General features: G+C 43.3%; 1 protein-coding gene across 1 annotated transcript; it reads right to left on the bottom strand.

The window, feature by feature from the left end:
* Positions 1-15,174: 15,174 nt before the first annotated feature.
* HFE (hemochromatosis) lies at positions 15,175-20,561 on the bottom strand. The gene is given in 7 exon segments (XM_021706688.1): positions 15,175-15,215; positions 16,200-16,313; positions 16,482-16,661; positions 16,664-16,750; positions 17,529-17,804; positions 18,013-18,276; positions 20,392-20,561. Coding segments are annotated over 7 exon segments (1,038 nt in total). The 5' UTR covers positions 20,468-20,561.
* Between the last annotated feature and the right edge of the window lie 1,519 nt (positions 20,562-22,080).

Consider the following 22,080-nt stretch of genomic DNA (forward strand, 5'->3'; position numbering starts at 1 on the left):
CCACAGGTTCAAGACCAGTCTGGACAACATGGTGAGACCTCACCTCTACAATAAATCAAAAACTTAACTGGTCATGGTTGCGCACACCTGTGGTTCCAGTTGCTTGGAAGGTTGAGGTGGAAGGATCTCTGAGCCCAGCAGGTCAAGGCTGCAGTGGCGGTGAGCGTGCCACTGCACTGCAGCCTGGGCAACAAGAGTGAGACTCCAACTAAAAAAACATAATAAAAATAATAAAATTACATTTTGGTGGAGGCAGGAAGATTGCCTGAGTCCAAGGATTCAAGACCAGCCTGGGCAACTTGCTGAGACCTCATCTCCACAATAAATCAAAAAAATTAGCTGGGTGTGGTGGCAAGTACCTGTGGTTCCAGCTACTTGGAAAGCTAAGGTGAAAGGATCACCTGAGCCCAGCAGATCAACACTGCGGTGGCTGAGAGTGCCACTGCACTCCAGCCTGGGGAAGGACTCCAACTCAAAAAAAAAAAAAAGACATTTTACTGCAGGCCAAGCTGCAGCCTACCTCACCCCTTCTGCAAATCAAAAGAAAACCCCATCAGATGTAAGAATAGGACAGTCCAACCTTTCAGTTCATGGTTTAGCACAATAATCATTAAGAGTCTTTCAGGTTTCCTGTCAAATGGAAGGCCGAATACCACCCCTTAACTGACCAAAGCCATAGAAATTATCATAAGACTACCTTTTAGCTAAGGAACTTGTGAACTGGAAACATCTGGCAAGTCTGCAGAAGACAATGTGCTCTCAGGAAAACACCCTCTCCCACCCCCCACCCACCTCTCATCTCAGCTTTCTCCCCTCCCATCAGGAGCCCAGAGATATCAGTCTCCAGAGTGGTGGTTACCTGGACTCCATCCTCTTTAGCATATCATTGTGAAGGAATATCAGGTCTATTGTAAAGAGCAAAAGGTATTGTTTCTCTCATCCTTACCAACTCTGGCCTATCTCCCCTTTTCTTTCTTTCTTTTTCTTTCTTTCTTTCTTTCTTTCTTTCTTTCTTTCCTTCCTTCCTTCCTTCCTTCCTTCCTTCCTTCCTTCCTTCCTTCTTTTCTTTCTTTCTTTCTGTTGGAGTCTCACTCCGTCACCCAGGTTGGAGTGCAGTGGCATGCTCACAGCCACCGAAGCCTTGATCTACTGAGCTCAGGTGATCCTGCTGCCTCAGCCTTCCAAGTAGCTGGAACTACAGGTGTGCACTACCACACCTGGCTTATTCCTTTTTGATCAATTGTAGATATGAGGTCTCACCCAGTTGCCCAGGCTGGTCTCAAACCCCTGAGCCTTCCAAGTAGCAATCCTCTCACCTCGGCCTCCCAGAGTGCTGGGATTGTTACAACAAGTGCAGCAACTCACCGGGAACAGGAATGATTGCACCAGAGACTGAAAGGAGAATCGAAGGTGTTTATTCCAGAAGTCTCAGGTGGAGTAGCCTCCCAAAACCTGAGCCCTGACCCTCAGTTTCAAGCTACATTTTTATAGAGCTTTTTGATTACAACATACATGGGTTTGCCATTGATGGGTTCACAATTTTAAACTTAGGACCAGGAACAGTTACTTCTACAACAAGCATTGAAGCAGACATTTTTATGGACATTTCCATATGCGGTGTAATAAAGCATGTTTACAGAAACAGAGATTGCAGTTAAGAAAAATGACATGAAGCTGCTTATTTACAGCGTGTTTACAGAAGCAGAGATGGCAAGCTGTTGCTTACTTAAGATAAGACACTTGAGGTCAAGTTCCCTGCTTAATTCCTGTTTTTTCTATCTCAGGCTTACAGACTTGAGTCACCACACCCGGCCTCCCTTTCTTTTTCTAATAAACCTTGTTTGAAAACGTCACTGGCCACTCTAAAATTCATTTTGGAAATGAGCCAAGGAAGAGTTTTGCACTGCACCCCAACTGGCGTCAATATCAGGACCCACTCACTGTACTATTATTCACTTTAGCTTACTTCACCATAGACAGTATGATGTGTGCTAACTTTTTTTTTTTTTTAGTCAGAGTCTCACTCTGTGACCAGGCTGGAGTTCAATGGCACAATCATGGCTTATGACAACCTTGACCTCCTGGGCTCAGGTGATCCTTTGTCTCAGTCTTCCAAGTAGCTGGAACCACAGGCATGCTATCACCATGCCTGGCTGATTTTTTTTTTATGTATTGTAGAAACGAGGTCCTGCCATGTTGCTCAGGCTGGTCTTGAACCCCTGAGCTCAGGTAATCCTCTCATCTCCAAAAGTGCTGGGATTGCAGGCATGAGCTTCCAAGTCCAGCTTAAATTTACTTTTTTTTTTTTTTTTTTTTTTTTGAGTTGGAGTCTCTCACTCTGTCGTCCAGGTTGGAGTGCATTGGCATGCCCATGGCCACCTCAGCCTCCACCTCTGGACTCAGGTGATCATTCCGCCTCAGCCTTCCAAGTAGCGGGAACTACAGGTACACACCACCATGCCCAACTAATGTTTTTGATTCATTGTAGAGATTGTTATGGTCCAAGTAATGCTCGGCTGCTACCCTTGAAACCAATAAATCAAACGGGCAGGGAACTGGTATAAAGAAGTTTATTTCTAGCCGGGCTCGGTGGCTCAGCCTGTAATCCCACGCCTTTGGGAGGCTGAAGTGAGTGGATTGCCTGAGTCCGCGGGTTCGAGACCCGCCTGGGCAGGTGAGACCTCATCTCTACAATAAATCAAAAAATTAGCCAGGCGTGGTAGCGCGTGCCTGTAGTTCCAACTATTTGGAAGGCTGAGGCGGAAGGATCGCCGGAGCCCAGCAGGCCAAGGCTGTGGTGGCCAGAAGTGGCCACTGCACTCCAGTCTGGGCGACAGTGAGACTTCAACTCAAAAAAAAAAAAAGAAGTTTATTTCTGAGTCCGAATCCAGCGAGCAGAGCCAGACTTCAGGTCTTTCTAAAATGGTTCTGCTTGCCCTCCAGGCTTGTACAGTTCACTTATATATAGTCCAAACTTGTCAGCACCTATTTATTAGCCATGTAACCAGCAGAGCATTGTATAGGACTTAAGTTACTGAAAGGATGGACTGAAAGTGAGAAGCCACCTTGTTTTGTTCCTAAATCTTAACATAATAATGAGAAAGTAAAAGCTGTGTCCTGGAGGAATGCATACTTTAGATAAAGATTAACTTTGCTGACTTAATCTTTTCAGAAACCCAGATCGCTCAAACATGACCAGTATCTGCCCATAATCATAAAGCAGACCCCTTTCTTCCTCAGGGGTCTACAAATCATCCGACCTGTGAGGCATCTGTGCTTCTGGCCTTGATGTATTGTTAATAAGTTTACTGGTCTCCAGTCTACTGCCTGGAATCATGAGATACCAGGGCCTGGTGATGCCAAGACACAAGACGTGTGATTTCTGTTATCTACGTCAAAAAGTGCAACTTTAAACATTCTCCTTGACCCAAACCCCTCTCTAAGAGCTTTAAATATATCCAATTCCCCAGCCTCCAATGCCACACTCATCTTAGAGAGCAGGCCCTCTTCCTGTCTGTGGAAAGTGGTCTTTTCTTAAATAAATATTTTCTTTCTTCATCTCTTACTGTGTTGCAAATCTTTGTGTTACTTGGATCTCTGGTTATACCAGTGTGCACATCCAGCACTCTGGCTCCAGAGGTGCTCTGCCGCCTCCAGACCCCTCCTAGCCCTAACAGTTACAACTGCATTTTACATTTAGATTAATGACATATAGAGAAAAGGACATTTGGCCAGGCTCAGTGGCTCAGCCTGTAATCCCAGCACTTTGGGAGGTCGAGGCAAGTGGATTGCCTGAGCCTGCGAGTTCAAGACCCACCTAGGCAACTTGGTGAGAACTCATCTCTACAATAAAATCAAAAATTAGCCAGGTGGTGGTAGCGCACACCTGTAGTTCCAGCTCCTTGGAAGGTTGAGGCGGAAGGATTGCCAGAGCCTAGCAGGTCAAGGCTGCAGTGGCTGTGAGCATGCCACTGCACTCCAGTGAGACTCCAACTCAAAAAAAAAAAAAAAAAAAACAAGAAAAGGACATTTATCATGCATTACAAAAACTACCCAAGTCACAAGACTCACGATTACACTGATACAAAAATGATACAAATCACAAGACTTGCAGTCACAATGATGCACAAGTTATGCAAATCACAAGATTTACGATTACATTGATACTGTATTGTTTAAACCTATGATTACTAAAAAAGGGAAGTAAATAGGGATTACACCTTTGATTGTAATCTGCAAGGCAGTGAAGGATCCCCTGAAGTTACCCACCAGGGCGGGGGGGGGGGGGGGTGCCCTTCTCAGGGGCTGCAGCAACATGAACAGACATTAGCAGGTCTCTGCATCAAGATGAGGTCTCACCAAGTTACCCATGCTAATCTCAAAACTGTGGGCTCAGGCAATCCTCTCACCTCAGTTAAATCTACTTTCTAAAGGTAATTTGTTAACACTGAAATTTCCCTAATCAAAGGTAGTAAGTTAGTATTTGAAAGACCTTACTCACAGGTTCATACTTGAGAGCTGCACAAGGGCTTCAAATCACGCTTCAACTATCCTTCTCCGGATCTACCCCAGAGAAGTCTTTAGCTAGCATATGAGATAATAGACATAATTTCTTCTTTGGTGAAGAACATACCAAGTGGTGTTCCAACTAGGGGAAGGACTAGTTATTCTCTATAGGCCCCTGTCCTGGATATGACAATCTGGTAAGCTTATAGGCCTGACACTTGGCAGTGTATCCTCACTCTGGAACTCTGAATTCTGCCACTTAAAGAGGAGTTCTGAATCTGATTCAGCTGAAAAATAATGCTTAGTCCTGCAATAGAATTGTCACATGCAAGGTTTGGGATGGACTTCCTGAATGCAGAGGGCTTATACCTTACTAAACCCTGCAGTGGCTCACACCTATAATCCAGCACTTTGGAAGGAGGTGAGAGGATGCCTGAGCTCACAGGTTCAAGACCAGCCTGGGCAACTTGGTAAGACCTTACCTCTACAATAAAATAAAATAAAATTAGCTGGGCATGGTGGCTCATGCCTGTAGTTCCAGCTACTTAGAAGGCTGAGGCAGAAGGTTCGCCGGAGCCCAGCAGTTGAGATTGCAGTGACTGTGAGTGTGCCACTGCCCTCCAATTCAACAAAAAAAAAAACTTCAAAGTGTTATGGTCCGAGTAACGCTAGGCTGCTCCCCTTGACACCAATAAATCAAAGGGACAGGGAACTGGTAGAAAGAAGTTTATTTCTGAGTTCAAATCCAGGAAGCAGAACCAGACTCGAGGTCTTTCTAAAATGGCTCTGCTTACCCTCCAGGCTTTTACAGTTCACCTTTATAGTCCAGAGTTATTGGTACCTATATATTAGCCACATGACCAGCAGAACATTATACAGAACTTAAATTATGACTGCATTTTACATTTAGTGACGTTTAGAGTAAAGAAAGTTTACTGTAGTTCCAGACACTTGGAAGCCTGAGGTGGAAGGATCGCCTGAGCCCAGTAGGTTGAGGCTGTGGGGGCCGTAAGCATGCCACTGTATGCCAGCCTGGGTGACAGAGTGAGACTCCAACTAAAAAAAAAAAAAAAAAGAAAGAAAGTTTACAAGGCCTAAGACATCATGCATTGCAAAAGTTATGCAGATCACAAGACTTACCATTACATTGATATTATATAGTTCAAAGAGAGTAAATAGGGATTTACATCTTGGGTGTAGTCTACAGGGAAGTCAAGGATCCCTTGAAGCTACTTACCGGAAGTGCGTAGACGACAGGTTGTCATGGTCCAAGTAACATTCTCGGCTGCTCCCTTGATGCCAATAAATCAAAGGGACAGGGAACTGGTCGAAAGAAGTTTATTTCTGATTTCACATCCAGGGAGAAGAGCCAGACTCAAGGTGTTGCTAAAATAGTTCTGTTTCCCCTCCGGGCGTCTTCTACAGTTCACTTTTATAAGTCTAGAGTAGTTAGTGTAATGTATGCCGAGAAGGAAGAGACGAATCACTGGTGGTTTAAAATGTTTATTAAGCCAGGCTCGGTGGCTCAGCCTGTAATCCCACGCCTTTGGGAGGCTGAGATGAGTGGATTTGCCTGAGCCTGCGGGTTCGAGACCCACCTGGGCAGGCAAGACTTCATCTCTACAATAAATCAAAAAATTAGCCGGGCGTGGTAGCGCACGCCTATAATTCCGGCTACTCAGAAGGCTGAGGCGCAAGGATCGCTGGAGCCCAGCAGGTCGAGGCTGCGGTGGCAGGGAGCGGCCACTGCACTCCAGTCTGGGTGACAGAATACTCCAACTCAAAAAAAATAAAAAATAGAAAATAAAATGTTTATTAAAGAAAAGAAGGAGGGAGTGGCTGGCTCTATAGAGAGAAACCAGCGGCCTTTGTTTTCTTGCAGGCCACTTATAAACCCCAGTGCAGGTTAATTGGGCGTCGAGAAGCAGTTTAGGGAGTTTGGGTTGGGTGTCAAGAAGCAATTTAGGGAGTCTGAGCTGTTGGTGACCCGGCCTTGAAATGCAGATGTCGGCACAGTTGAGGCTGGTCCCACAGCCTTGAAGTGCAGATGTCCGCACTAAAACCAGTCATTATCACTTGTCTCTGAAATGCAGCCTTAGGAAAGCAAACACTGACAGTCAGTACTAGGACATTATCAGTCACGTAGCTTTGGGACGCGGGTCTTGGGGAAAGCAGATATTAGCAGTAAAGCAATTAGTAACAGGACACTGTTAGAGCACAGTGTTAGCTTTTTGGGCTGTTGCAACGCTGTGCTCCATTTGCGATTTATATGCGTTGTTTTAACTACAACCTCCTCTCTTATCCCCCATAGACCCTTTCAGTTAGTACCTATACATTAGCCACATGACCAGCAGAGCGTTGCATAGAACTTGAGTTTCAGCCACATTTTTTTTTTAATTGGAGTCCTTTTTTAATTTTTTTTTATTTTTTGAGTTGGAGTCTCACTCTGTCACCCATGTTGAAGTGCAGTGGCACGCTCATGGCCACTGCAGCTTCGACCTACTGGGCTCAGGTGATTATTCCGCCTCAGCCTTCCAAGTAACTGGAACTACAGGCACGCGCCACCATGCCCGGCTAATTTTTTGATTTATTGTAGACACGAGGTCTCGCCAGATTGCCCAGGCTGGTCTCAAACCCACAGGCTCAGGCAATCCACTTGCCTCAGCCTCAAAAAGTGCTGGGATTATAGGCTGAGCCACCAAGTCCAGTATAGTTTCAGCCACATTTATTGACAGTGACATTTTTCAGTCCAGACTTCCTGATGCCAGGTATCAGAGGTATCTCATAGCTTTTATCAGTAGGGCCTGGCAGAAGCGGTAAACAAGCTTTCCATAGAGTAAAGGTTCTAAGACATCATGCATACGCAAAAGTTATGCAAATCACAAAACTTTCAGTAACATTGGTACAAAAGTTATAGAAATCACAAGGCTTATGACTACATTGTTACTATATTATTCAAACTTATAACCGCTCAGAAAAAGGATATAAAAGGAGATTTGCATCTTTCAGTTGATGGGGCATAGACTACAGGGAAGTCAAGGATCCCCTGAAGCTATTTACTGGGAGTGTATAGGAGAAAAAGGGAAGGGCACCTTTTATTAGCTCTTTGGAATATTCAGGAATGTACAAGAGTGCTTGTGCCCTTGCCATGTCCTTCTCTAGGGGTTGTGACAATATGGACAGACTAGCGAGTCTCTGTATCAGAGGGACATTAGTGTTTCAAGTCATGTAATTGTTTATACCCATTCATGAAAACATTTTTTTTCTTTTTTTGAGTTGGAGTCTCACTCTGTCACCCAGGCTGGAGGGCAGTGGCACGCTCCCACTCACTGCAGCCTTGACCTGCTTGGTTCCTGTGATCCTTCCGCCTCAGCCTTCCAAGTAGCTGGAACTACTTGACTTATTGTAGAGACGAGATCTCACCAAGTTGCCTGGGTGGGTCTCGAACCCGCGCGCTCAGGCAAACTTCTCGCCTCGGCCTCCTAAAGTTCTGGGATTACAGGCTGAGTCACCCAGCCCGACATGAATACATTTTTATGATAGATTTCTGTCCGAGACTTGGCTTTCGTTGTAATATATTATTTGATGAGAAGGATGAGAAAAGAGACCTAAAGCCTTCACTTACCTCAGGTAATTGGAGACCACTTATGAAAGAAGGTACCTGGCCGGGTGCGGTAGCTCAAGCCTGTAATCCCAACATTTTGGAAAGCCGAGGCAAAAGGATTGCCTGAGCCTGCAGGTTCTAGACCAGCCTGGGCAAAAAGGTGAGACCTTGTCTCTACAATAAATCAAAAAATTATCTGGGCGTGGTAGCACTCACCTGTAGTTCCGGCTACTTAGAAAGCTGAGGTAGAAGGATCGCTAGACCCAGCAGGTCGAGGATGCGGTGGTCAAGAGTGTTCCACTGCACTCCAGCCTGGGCGACAGAGTGAGACTCCAACTCAAAACAAAAAAAAGAAAGGCGGTACTTACAGAAACTTAAACTTAGTTCGCATTTTGCCTCAGCATAACCATTTGTGCTTAGACTGACACGCTTTGAATCTAGCACAGGTTAGACATAAGATAAATTTCCAATATGCAGGTTTTAGGAAGTGTTCAGACATTTTACTGGAGGCCAAGATGGCAGCCTATCCCACCCCTCAGCAAACCTCCATCACATGGAAGACTGGGACAAAACCATAGAAATGATAGTAGACCACCTTTTGCCAAGGAGTTTGTGGATTGCAAATGTCTGCCAGGTCTCTTGCAGGAAAGCCCCTTCCCCTTGTCTCCTCCCATCTAGCCCACCACTTGAGGGCATGAAGTGCCTAATGTCTGGTGACCTCAAGATATAAGACTCATGTGACTAACCTACCCATCTGCCTGCTGTCTATCACCTGACATCAGTACCTGCCCTTACCTGCCCCTTCTTAATGATGTGCAACAGACCACCTCCCAATCACCTTAATGACCTTCCCCTATCCAAGGGAAATGGTTAAGATGCTCAACCACCAGCAACCATTTTGCTATTGCCTTGCTAGACTCTGGTGTGGCCATGTGCTTTTTGAACTATGACTGCTGCCATGCTTCCTGGCTTTGGTCCCCTACCCTACCATGCCTTGGGAAGGTGAATCTTCTTTCCTCTCTCGCTCTTGCTCTTTCTAATTTACTTTTAAATAAACTGGTTTTCTAATCTAACTTCTGTGCAATTCTTTGCATCTTTCATGCTACATCAGATTGCACCGCAGGCACAGCCCCAGAGAGCCTGACCTAACATACTGGAGGCCCAGCTGGGAGAGTGTGACCCTAACAACCTATAGCTACCACAACCTATATCTACCAAAACAACCTGACAATTGTGAACAGCCAGTTTTACTTAGGTCAGTTCAAGACACCATGATATACCTTTTATGGCTCATTGTCTATAAATCTGAATCACAAACCATGGTTCTCTCTCAAGAGTGCTATTTCAGTCAGTCTCATTAAATCGGTCCCTTTGACATTTCCTTTCTTTTTTTCTTTTTTCTTTTTTTGAGTTGGAGTCTCACTCTGTTGCCCAGACTGGAGTGCAGTGCACGCTCCCGGCCACTGCAACCTCGACCTGCTGGGCTCCGGCGATCCTTCCACCTCAGTCTTCCAAGTAGCTGGAACTACAGGCACGCACTACCACGCTTGGCTAATTTTTAATTTATTGTAGAGACGAGGTCTCACCGAGTTGCCAGGGCGGGTCTCGAACCCACGGGCTCAGGCAATCCACTCGCCTCGACCTCCCAAAGTGCTGGGATTACAGGTTGAGCCACCAAACCCAGCCCTAAAATTCTTTTAAATATTTTCAGGACAAAAGCCAGAATTTGATTTTTAAAGTAAGAATAACAGCACTTTGTACCCAAATTTGGTAGATACAATTATTTGTAGGTGCTTCAAGGCTACTCATCCCAATTTTTCTACCTGCATGTTAAAGAGGACAAATAGATATGTGAATTCAATAGTTAGAAATTAGTGCATGAACAGACAAAATATCCTTAAATTTAAAAAATATACCCCCAAAATATTTCAAAATGCTTAGGAAAAAATTAGAGGGATCAAACAAATTCTGAAATTCCCTCCTCACTGAAGAAAACTTCCGGAGCACTGCTACGAGGCATCAGGATGAATATTTAAGTAGTATCACAACAAGATGGTAACAACGCCACACCACATGTTTTCTTTACTCAGACTGAAGTATTGTGTAGTGGTTATGAACTTGACTATGAGCCAGAATGCCACATCACATATTTATTTGACTCAGATAGAAGTATTGTGTAGTGGTTATGAACTTGACTATAAGCCAGAATAGCTAGAATAAACATCCAGCATAACTGTTTTCTAGCTGTGTAAACTTCAGCAAGTTAACTAACTTCTCTGTGCCTTGGTTTCATAATAGCAAAATAAGGATAACAGAATAACAATAGATCCTATTTCATAGCAGTCTTTGCAGGAATTAACTTAAGACTTAGAACAGAGCCTAACATCTGGCAAGTACTTAATAATAATTAGCTGAAAAAAATAGTTTTTGAAAATATTCATGCTATGGATAACATTGAGTATGTAAATTAATGTAGGCAAGAAATATATACTATCGAAGCATCTACTCAAAATGCACCATATGTATCACTTCTATACCTTAAACAATTACACAGAAACAGAATGCTTGAGATACCAAAATGCATGCTATGTCAAGTAAAAAAATATATGCAGCGTGTCAAGGCAGTCTAGGTTTTCTAATAAAGTTGACACACAAAATGCTTTAGTAGCATATTAATATTCTACATGTTAGAGTGTAGAAGTTAACAACTAATGCAAAATGGGAAAAGAACACATTATGACCTAAACTCTACAGAGAATCAAAATTACAAATACCAGCCCACTCATGAAAATCTTTAATATTGAAAGTCATGAATATGTAAGTGCTAATAATAAATTTTTTAAAATTTCAATAGCTTTGGGGAGTGCGAGTAATTATTAAATCAGAGTGTGGTTAGACAAAATGGTAGTTTAAAAATGATATCTGAGGGCAACCCCCTCGGGTCCCCTCCCACTGTGGGAGCTTTTCTGTCCTCTCAATAAATTCTGCTTTTAAAAAAAATGATATCTGATAAGAAATTTTGACAGTTTAGAGAAAACATCTTGTTTTAAAATATACGTGTCCCTGAAAAATGTTCCATAATATATAATATATACATAGCACCAGAAAATGACATTGTTATAACTTAAGAATTTTGGCCTATATCTCCCAGGAGGCCTCAATCACCTGCTGTACTTGACTCAGTTAACAGGGTTGTTTTCCCTCTATTCTGTACCCAGTTCACTAGCCTGTGATTCCAGCAATTCCAGTAGTTTCGTGCTTATTTTCACAAACTTTTAGGGGCTTTCCTCTACAACTAGTCTCAGTGTACTTGCCTAGTCCATAGCCCAGGATCTCTCCAGTCACGTAACCACTATGATAAGTTTACCCATAGCCACCAGGTGTCGCACTTCTCCATAATACCCTGCTTTGTGAGTGGTTTTTGCCAGAGGTGAAATAAGACAAAATTTAAAATGTAAGTCTTTGATCTTTTAAATGAAATTGACCTTAAGAATTGATTAACAAAGTCAGAAAAATTGAGATAAGACACACTGAAAGAAAATGGAGATCTATAATTTCTGTTGGAAAAAAATTGACCACAATTGCTTGTGCTTAGTACATATGTTACCGGAAGACTAGGGTGTTTCTTGAAATCTCGGCTCATGTGAAATAAAGCCAATATGAAACAAGTGTTACCTAATTAATTGTAACGTATTCTTCATGAGGTAGAAGAGTAACTGAAGCCTTTTGGTAATGTGCTTTGAGTATAGGATGGTATTTAGAGAGAAAGAACTTTTCAGTACTTCCAGCATGGTTTGGAGGTAAAATAACCAATCTTTTACAATTTAGATGATTCTTCCCCCAGAATGAAGAAAAACAGTTACTTTAGCCACCACAGTTTAATGAAACTATTTCATAAAACAAAATGTAAAAACATATTAGAAACAATATAAATGTCCCCCAAATGGCATAGCAATTAAGTATATATACACTGTCCAGGTAAGAATGTTAGTAAAATCATGCAGTACACACCACAATTTTACACTTATTAAAATATATATTTGTTAATTTTATATATTTTAATGCAGCAATAATACTAAAAGGTAATATACAAGTTGTTAGTAGGGTTTATCACTGGCTAATAAAATAATAACTTTACTTTGAATTTTTTCCAACTTTTCTACAATGAGCGCAAATTACTTTTACTTTTTTCTATATAACTTTTATAATGAGAAAAAAGAAAAAAGTTTTTGTTTTTTGAGTTGGAGTCTCCGTCGCCCAGGCTGGAGTGCAGTGGTACATTCACAGCCACCCCAGCATTGACTTACTGGGCTCCAATAATCCTTCTGCCTCATCCTTACCAGTAGCCGGAATTATAGGCGTGCGTTACCATGCCTGGCTAATTTTTGATTTATTGTAGAGATGAGGTCCCTCCAAGTTGCCCCAGCTGGTCTTGAACCCATGGGCTCAAGCATCCACTTGCCTCGGCCTCCCAAAGTGCTGGGATTACAGGCTGTGCTGGGATTACAGGCTGTGCTGGGATTACAGGCTGAGCCACTACGCCTGGCCCTCTGCTCAAATTCAATGTCTACAAAACAAACTTTTGAGCTGTAATTAGTCTCCTGGGGCACCTGCCCTCCAGGACAATGCTTGTGTCACAGCTATGCAGCCAAATGTATGTAGCAGCATGAAGTAAATACATGCCATCTTGATATGGATATTAAGACTCTTTCGAATATGGCCAGATAAATCACTTTCCCAGAATCTATTAATTCCTGAGTAACTTAATTAATTTTTTTAAAAATTGGAGTTGAGAACCAGAATCCCAGGGAAGGCAGAAAGATGCCTGGACATCTTCCAAGCTCCTTGATGGCTTCCATTTTACCATCTTGACATGAGAGAGGTTGTTTCAGCTCATTGAGGGAAATACCAGCAGGGTTCTGACTCTAGAGGCATTGAACAAGGAAGGACACTCTATGTGAAGCCTAGCACAACCACTAACTGTCTCCACCAATTACAGTTCTTGTGTAGGTGCTGAAGAGACAGATGCCAGGGGGAGCAACAGAGGAGCAAAGGAGTCACATTCTGGGTCATTCCCATAGGAACTTTGAAAGTAAACATGGCAGCTGAGGATCAGTAGGCTATTTTCTGCTGTTTCCCTTCATTTGGTTCAAACTCATTGAGAAGAGATACAGTGAGGCAAGAGTCATCTCCACAGCCATCTCTTCCTTCTCCATTTATTCCTCATATCTAAACTTCCTGAATGTAGTGGTATGCGAGACAGATCAAACAACCAGGTTGACTGAGTCTGAAACCTGTCTCTACCCCTGGCAAGCTATGAGACATTCTATACTTCACTTCCTTTGTCTTTAAAAAAAAAAGGAAGGGGGTAATAGTACCTACCTTACAGAAATATTGTAAGAATTGCAAGCAATAGTTGCATGTTAGTAGGTGCTCAAAACAGAGTCTGGCATCAAGAAAGTGCTTTAGTCATTATTATTAGCATTTGTATCACAATTTTAATTATCTGAACAAGGAGAGAGGGTCAGTAGAGACCAGGTAGAAAATTACTGTGGTACTTCAGGTCTGGAATACTAGAGAGACATAAAAAATGCAGGTATCATTAATTTCTGAAAACCTATATGATACCTTTGTACAAATTAGAAAAGACACTTCTTAGTCTTCTTCGGGATACTTTTTTCCCACAAGCTTAAAAAAAATCATAATACACACAAATGGCTGGGTGCAGTGGCTTGTGCTTGTAATGCTAGCACTTTGTGAGGCCAAGGCAGAAGGGTTGCTTGAGGCCCGAAGTTTGAGACCAGTCTGGGTAGCATAGTTGTAGCAGGAAAAATAGAGAGATTGTGACACCGAGACTATTATAGGAAGTGGCACTTTATTACGCTGGCTAGCACTAGCACAGCGGGCCCAAGAACTTCATGCATTCAAATTAAGCTCGAGCACCCCAGAACAGGAGACGTGGGGTCTTATACCCTCGTTTAGGTAAGGGAGGGGGGTTGTGTTGAGTGATTTCATACTTCCTTTGGAATCTTACAAGGTTGTACTCAGCAAAATCAGATTTTTCAAAGAACAAATGGTTTCCAGGAACTGCAGGATTGTAAACCTCGGAAGGGGGACTTTAGATAAGACTCTTTTTCATTTCCAAGAAATAGTCAGTCTCTGGGCCATTTGGCCTTTCTTAAACAAAACCTGCCTGACGCCGGGTGGGCCTTTAAAGTTGCAACTTGTCTTTCAAAGGGAAATACCTTTAACTGCTATCAACCTTTCCTTCTTGCTGCTGGGCTAGTGGCAGCCCAGGTGAGGCCAACGAATCAGCCTCATGTGTTTCTGTTTATTCACTCAATCACACAAGAAATATATTTGAGCATATGCCGCCTCCTGCCACATAGTGAGAATCCATATCTACAGAAAATTATTTTTAAAAATAAAAATAAAATAAGAAATACACACAAACATCTATGATGCCTTTTTTTGGGAAAGATGTCTCTTCTGGTTCTGCAGTGTATAGCCTTCACAGCTGTACAACACAGATTTCACTCTGACAGAAGAGTCCTTAAGGCTTGGTGACAGATGAGTTACTAAATAACAGAGAAGATTTGAAGGAAAGTTGAGGAGTCCAGGAAGTACTTGGATATGTGTGCAAAATTCTGGTAGGGGTATGAGCGTGCATGCCTCAGGGTTCATAGATTTTGTTTCAGATGTTTAATTGTGAGTCCCCCAAATTTAAGAAGCCCTCTTGCAGAGGTAGAATATGAGATGACATAGATGTGTGGGGTCTGAGGTGAGGGAGGAAATGAAGGAAGCCTCTAAATGCAGCTTGAGATTCATGAGAGACTGCTACAAGGGGGGAAAGAGCACAGCTGGGTGTCACTGGCATGCAGGAAGAACTCAAAACCAAAACGGGGAAATCTTTCTGAGAAAGTGAACAGGTAAGGGAAAGCAGAGAGTTCTTTGGGCAGTATTTGTTAGATTCCATTCTGTCCTGAAACATGAAGCACCCCACAGTTATGTCCCCTCTTTGAGACTCCAGCATTGTCGCCTCACATGGGTCTGCAGGCTGCACTTCACTCACATTCAGTTAAGACGTAGTCCCCCATGGCTGCTCCTATGAAGACAAGAGACCCAGAAGAGAGGCATCACAAACTTAGGCATCATCTTGCCTTTTCCCTGTCCATCACCTTCCTCATTCACCTATTTTAACTCTGCCACTCTTGTCTCAGAGCAATACTGGATTTCAGACATCATTATCTCTCTTCTAAAATTGCTTATTGGCCTTCTAACTGGTTTGCTGACCTCCCATCTCACTTCCTAACAACCTATTCACCACGCAAGGGAGATAATGTCCTTCCTTGCTTAGGTTCCTGCATTGCCTCATCAGTGATCATAACATAATGTCCCAAAGATCCCCAGGACTCTGCATAAGCTGGCTTCTGTCTGCCTCTCTTTTCCCCACACCACAGATATTCAGATGGCAGAAATGCAGAATTAGTGATTGATGAGTATGCCAAGTCAAGAACAAAGTACAGTAATTACTTCTCACCTCCCACTATACCTTCCACTCCCTCACTTGGCATGGTTGCTTTATCTGTGTTGCCCTTCCCTCATCCTAACCACACTGAAAGAAATTCTACTTCTTCAAGATCCAGAAGACTTTCTTGATCCTTAGCTGAATGTGATCACTTTTTTCCTTGGACACCCCAAATCACTTGCTTCCTATTTGCCTTAGGGCCTCAAAGGGTCACCTTTAACTGCATTTACTTATCATCAACTTTATTATCTACTAGATTTGGGTTTTGGGAATAGTTATAGTGATTTTTTCAAACTCCAAGCCCCTGCACGACCTAAACAGTCCTTGTAAAATAGTAGATGCTAAAAAGATGCTTGTTGAATTAGGAACTTTCATTCTAAGAAAAACATTAACTCTTTTCCTGCTCCCAAGGAGATGCTAGTGATTGCCCAAAAAATGAGAGAAAAGAGAGCTTCCCACAGATGTCAAATCCCCTCTGCCCTCCTATCCCACTTCCTGCAGGAGAACTATTGTGTCCTGGGGGCAGAGGTAGTAAGAGACTTTCTCTTTGTTCCTACTCACTCGAAGCCTGCCTCTTTCTTAAGATTCTGAGCAAAATTCCGACAAAGCAGATGATGACACAAACAGCGATCACACTGATGACTCCAATGACCAGGGTGCCAGATGGTGAGGGCTCTAAAACAGCAAAAGAAAGTTAAAGTCTTTGATTGCCACCCCCAGTTTATACCCCAACAAAGAACAGATCCTGTTTCATTGCCATGTTGACACTACACTCCCTTTCCTCTCCCCTCAGTTTTACCCAAAACAGGAGTTCTCATCTCCCAGATGTCATCTGTCACGTACCTGAAGCGAGAAGTTGATCCAGACCTGGGAGCTCCACCTGGCAGGAATATCTTTGCTCTTCCCCAGGGGGTACATCCAAGACTACCCAGCCCTGGTAGGTCCCATCCCCATTGGGCACCACATCCTTAGTCTCCATCTCCTTGGCATCCAGTGGCTGCTGATCCTTCAGCCATCTCATGTGATATTCTTTGGGTAGAAGTTTAGAGCCCGACACCATAGAGTGGTTGCTGCTGAGGTCACATAATGAGTCACCTTCACCAAAGGAAGCACTTAACAGGAAAGAGGAAGTAGGTAGAGAAGGGATCTTTTTATCCTTGTCAGGAAGACTGAAACTTTCACTTCCTTCTATAGATTTGAGGAAGGAAAAAACAACTTTTTCAGAAAAAACAATCTGGAGAGATATCATTTTGTGTCCTTAAATGTGTTCCAAGATTGAGCTCTGATGTGGTGTCATATGGAACAGTCTGATCAGCCTGTTCTTCTGTCTAACATGTAAATATGCATACCTGTTACACACGTTGTTTTGACAGATGAAATGGCTTTGTATGTGTGCCAAAAATGATTGCATATGGACTATCGAGTTCATCTGGTTCAACCCAGTAAGCATTCTTGTAAGAAGCAACCTTGTAAGAGTCAGTTTCAGTGATTATTACTAGATTCTGTGGAAGAAACATTTAACCTAAAGGATTCTGCTACTTTGATGAGTAGCCTCACTTGGAATACCAAGACTTTTCTTGTCTTGATATTTATGTGATAGTTAAATCTCTGAATTCTTAAAAGGTATAAATATAAAAGGCATTCTTGGTTAAATCAAAACAAGAACTAGGGATATTTCATTGGCCACATGAATGGAGAAAAAAATAAAATAAAACCATGACTCATGACTCATGACTCATTTCAATGATAAGGTACAAATCCTTCAATTGGGAAACTCCCCTCCCAGAACTTGGAGAGTCACACAATCTCAGCCATTCTGAAACCCCAGCCAGAGATCCTGTGCCCTACTCTGCCACTACAGTGTGGAGCAGAAGGCTGTTTCCACCATACCTTTCTGGTTCAGAACACCTCTCCCCAGCTCCAGCAACTGATGTAGCTGTTCTGGGCAGTCCCTCTCGAGGTAGGCCCTGTTCTGCTTGGCCCGGATCTTGTGTACGTCCCACTCCAACTTGGTGGCCTGGGCCCTGGGCTCTGCTGCTATCCAATCCAGCATCTCAGGGCAGAATTCAAGGTAGTCCTGCCCATCGTACCCGTACTTCCAGAAGCCTCTGGTGCTGTTATCCTCTTGAATCTCACAGCCTAGCATCACTTGCAGGGTGTGGGACCCTGGAAACACCGCCAGCCTTATTAGTGAAACCAAATAGTAGGTCCCTGTTTCCACCCTCCCCAAGGACCGAATGATCTCAGGAAGAAACTTCTCAGTTCACCTGCCCCACAGTACCTCACACTTCCAGCTCTTTCCCTCAAGAGGCATCCCTGAGGCAGTAAAACACTCCAACTACCTCAGGAAGGTGAGGTGCCCATCTCCACATACCCTTGCTGTGGTTGTGGTTGTCCATGATGGTCCAGAAGTCAACAATGAACATGTGATCCCACCCTTTCAGGCTCTGACTCAGCTGCAGCCACAGCTGGCTTGAAGTTCTACCCAACACCCATGGGGCTCGGGGCTCCACACGGCGACTCTCGTGATCATAGGACACAAACAACTGGTCATCCACATAGCCCAAAGCCTCAAACAAGGAAGATCCAAGGTCCCGCTCTGACGTACCCATGAAAAGGTAGTGCAGAGAGTGTGAACCTGAGGAGAGAGCAACTTGCTTTCACCAATGTGTAGTATGGGGGGTGGGGGAACAGGAGGCAGAGGCTCCACACACCTGAATCAAATGATCTCGTCAGTTGTGTCTGGTTGTCACTCTGGGAAGAGTGAGACAAAGTCCTGCCTTCCCTCCATATGACAGTCCTGGCTTCTTTCTCCTAATACGCCTCCTTCTGCTGCATTTGGTTGCCACCCCTCACTTCCCCCACACTTTGCTCCATTACTCACAAACAGATAGTTTCCCTTGGAGCTGACAGACTCTAAATCCTAAGAGGTCTCTATTCATAGTAGTTGAGCTCAGGAGTTGGTCCCAGAACTACTTAGAGGCAAGTCCTGAGGAATTTGTGTGTGTCTAACTCTGACCCCTCTACTTCACATCTTTACAGCGCACCCATCATCATTACCTGATGCTGTTTATCTTTTTGCTTGTTTGCTTATTGGCAGCTCTCCTGCTAGAATGCAAAATATCAGAGAGCAAAGACTTGGTTCCCTGCTCTTTCCCCAGGGCCTAGAACGGTTAAATACATGGTTGGGACTCATTTTACACTTGTGAACAATGAATGTTTCTGTTTATCATCAGATTTTATTTTTCAGCCTCTAATGTAGTGCGATGTTTAAGAATCATAACTATGAAGCGGAGACATGAGCTCTACAGCTAAAGCCCAGTGTATCATTAACAAAGTTACCCCTCAGCAGCCCATGTGCATTCTTGTCATCTCTAAAATGCCGATACACATAGCACCTACCCTCAAAGTGGTGTTATGCGACTGGTGGCATGTGAAACACAGAGTGCTGTACTAGACAACAGGGCAAAGTCACTATCAGAAGCAGCAGAAATATTTAACATCAGAAAACCAGATTGCTTACATTCTTTGTATCCTGGAGGGAGTTATTTAACCTGAGGATAGTTAATTTATAGTAAAATAACCCTCTCCTAGTCAGGCGCGGTGGCGCACGTTTATAATCCCTGCACTTTGGGAGGTGAAGGCAAGAGGACTGTCTGAGCTTACGGGTTCCAGATCAGCACGGGCAACTTGGTGACACCTCATCTCTACAATAAGACAAAAAATTAGCTGGGTGTGCTGGTGGCATGCCTGTAGTTCCAGCTCCTTGGAAGGATCGCTTGAGTCCAGCAGATCAAGGCTTCAGTGGCTGTGAGCGTGACACCGCACTCCAGCCTGGGTGACAGAGTAAGATTCCAACTCAAAAACAAAACAAAACAAAACGATCCTACCTCCCAAGTGAAAGTCCAATAAGATCACAGATATGAATGAGGCTTAAAACTGAATTCATTATGTAAATGTTAATTATCATTACTTTGGCATCCTTTCGGAAAAAAACTGTTAATTATACAACACATTGCAAATCGACAACGTCTGGCTGAAAAAGTGAGGTGTTCAATTGAGCTCAAACCTAAAATGTGCATACTTTATTTTCCAGGCAAAAGAATCGCCAAGAATCGGGGAAAGGCCCAAGGTAGGCCTCTTAGAAGCCTACCACCACCAGGGGCTTCCACCCCATGTCTCACCCAAAGGGGGTGAGGTGGAGAGGAATTCAGATTCCCAGCCCCACTCCTCCAGGTCCTCGGTACGATTAGTTCTGAGGTGGAAGTCCCGCGCGGGTCCGTCGTGGGTTTGCTCAGCCCTCACGGCGGATACTCCGGCCAAGGTCGCCCTGGGTGAGAACTTCCTGTTTGCGGTGACTGGGGAAAAAAACCGCACAGCCCACCTTAGAAACAATAAGGCCGAGATCAGAGTCCAAGAAGCCCCAGGCTTAGCGCTGCTCAAGTGAGAAACTATGAGACTTATTTAAAAGCGTCACGGTCGGGGAAAGAGTGGGTGGATCCAATCGCCAAACCGAAAAGTGGGGACAGCGGGAGTCGGGGAAGGGGACTGGTCCTGGGGCAAGTTAACCCATCCGCAGCTCAGTGGCAGCCGACCCCTCCTGGGGTCTTTTCGCAGAAAGTAGGGAAGGGGGACTGTGGATGGCGCCTAGCAGCTTCGCCGAAGTTAGCAACTCCCAAGAGCTAAGCAAAGCTAGTTTCGATTGTTCCTTCCCCGCCGCGCCCCGAGGTCGCCCGCAGCTCCCTGGACTCACGCAGCAGTCGCCCCTGAATGACCACGGTCCGCAAGAGCATCAGCAGGAGAAAGGCTGGCCGGGCTCGCGGGCCCATTTCCCTGGCTCGGATCGCGCGTCCCCTGCGTCTCCGCCTCTTCGCTGGGGCGGGGAAAAGGGGACGCGATCCAAAAAGTCACCCTGCAGCTGTTGCCTAGGCTCCAGGGATACCCAACAAAACTTCCTGGCTAGTGGGATCCCTTTCTTGCTTGGTCAAAAGAAATAGGTTTACCGAACTTGAATTTTCTCTTTTCTACAGTAGAAGGTACCTGCTTGTGACCCAGCTCTCTCTCTGGTTTTTAAATCCTGAGAGGATGTTGCTGATCGGGGGAAGTGTCTTCACAATTTTCTGTTCTAAATATTTAATGTTTAAATAGTGAGTTCAGAATTCAGTTATATATTCCAAAACTTTTATCTCAAGCTTAAGCCAACTCGCTGATGTCATTTGATTTAGAAAAATAATAATTTTAGATTTTTACTAGAATTAATTAAATCATAAGATTATCATATTAGATTTCCACAACTTTCATGACTGAATTACTTGAGGAGTGTTTCGCAGACTTTACAACACACGGATATTACCTGGAGAGTCACCAAGCATATATAAGCCTTTCTCCCACCCCAGGTACTGATTTAATTGGTATGGAGTACCATGTAGGAAGTGGGATTGTAAAAGGCTCACTCTTCCTTCAACAAAGTTTGAAAATTTCTGCCTTAGACATATCAAACCACATTAGCAAATTGATCACATCTGGTTTGCTCCAAATCTTTAAATATCTGGCAAATTCAACAAGAAATATTTAGTGGCTACGTAGAAAATTTGGCCCTGACAACACCTTGAATTCAGACTTCTGGCCTATACAACTGTGCGAGAATAAATTTATTTTGTTTTAAGCCACTCAGTTAGTGTTATTTTGGTATCGCAGACCTAGAAAACTTAACACATGTCCCTTTCATTTTTGTATGTTTTGAGTCTTTCAGATACGTATATTCCTTCTCTCAGTGTTAATTCATAGAAATCAAGTCCTCTGCCTTGAAAAATGAAGTTTCTTTGAACTACCAATAAAATAAATCTCAGCATGATAGGTTATAAATATTCCCTCTTCCCCTCAAATTTCAAAAAAGCAGAATAGTCTCTTGCATCATAAAATGGTCTTTGCCAATGTTATTTTTAACAAAGGAAACTTGCAAGACTATCAGATCTCAGCAATTGTTGCTATGTCCTGTAAAAGTGATTTTCTAAAATGTTTGAATGGACTGACTCTTTCATTTAATGATTTGTTTCTCTAGAAATACTGTAATAGATATCCATCTTGTTGGTATAAATATTAGTACATTTTGTTGTTGTTAAGTTCTTAAATAAAGTTCATATTTAACACTTATTTAAACAAAATATTTAAGGTCTTACCTCAAGTAAATTAACAAGTGTTAATAAATTCATGGTGTAAATAGTAAAAATAACTGCAAAAGGCATATTTTGTGCGGGAAACATGTTTACTAATTATCTGTTAAAATTCTGTGAGAAATAACCACCAGAGATCCTGAAATAACTAAGGGTTAATAATAAGAAAAGAGGGACACTTACTTGATCCCTATCTCTAATTCCCTGCCCTGGTATAGCAAGAAAAGTGTGGCTCGATGAAGAGAGTTTGTGATCTCCCCTCTCCATAA

Source organism: Carlito syrichta, unplaced genomic scaffold (assembly GCF_000164805.1).
Source record: "Carlito syrichta isolate Samal-C Ts95f unplaced genomic scaffold, Tarsius_syrichta-2.0.1 Scaffold315921, whole genome shotgun sequence".
Lineage (NCBI taxonomy): Eukaryota > Metazoa > Chordata > Mammalia > Primates > Tarsiidae > Carlito > Carlito syrichta.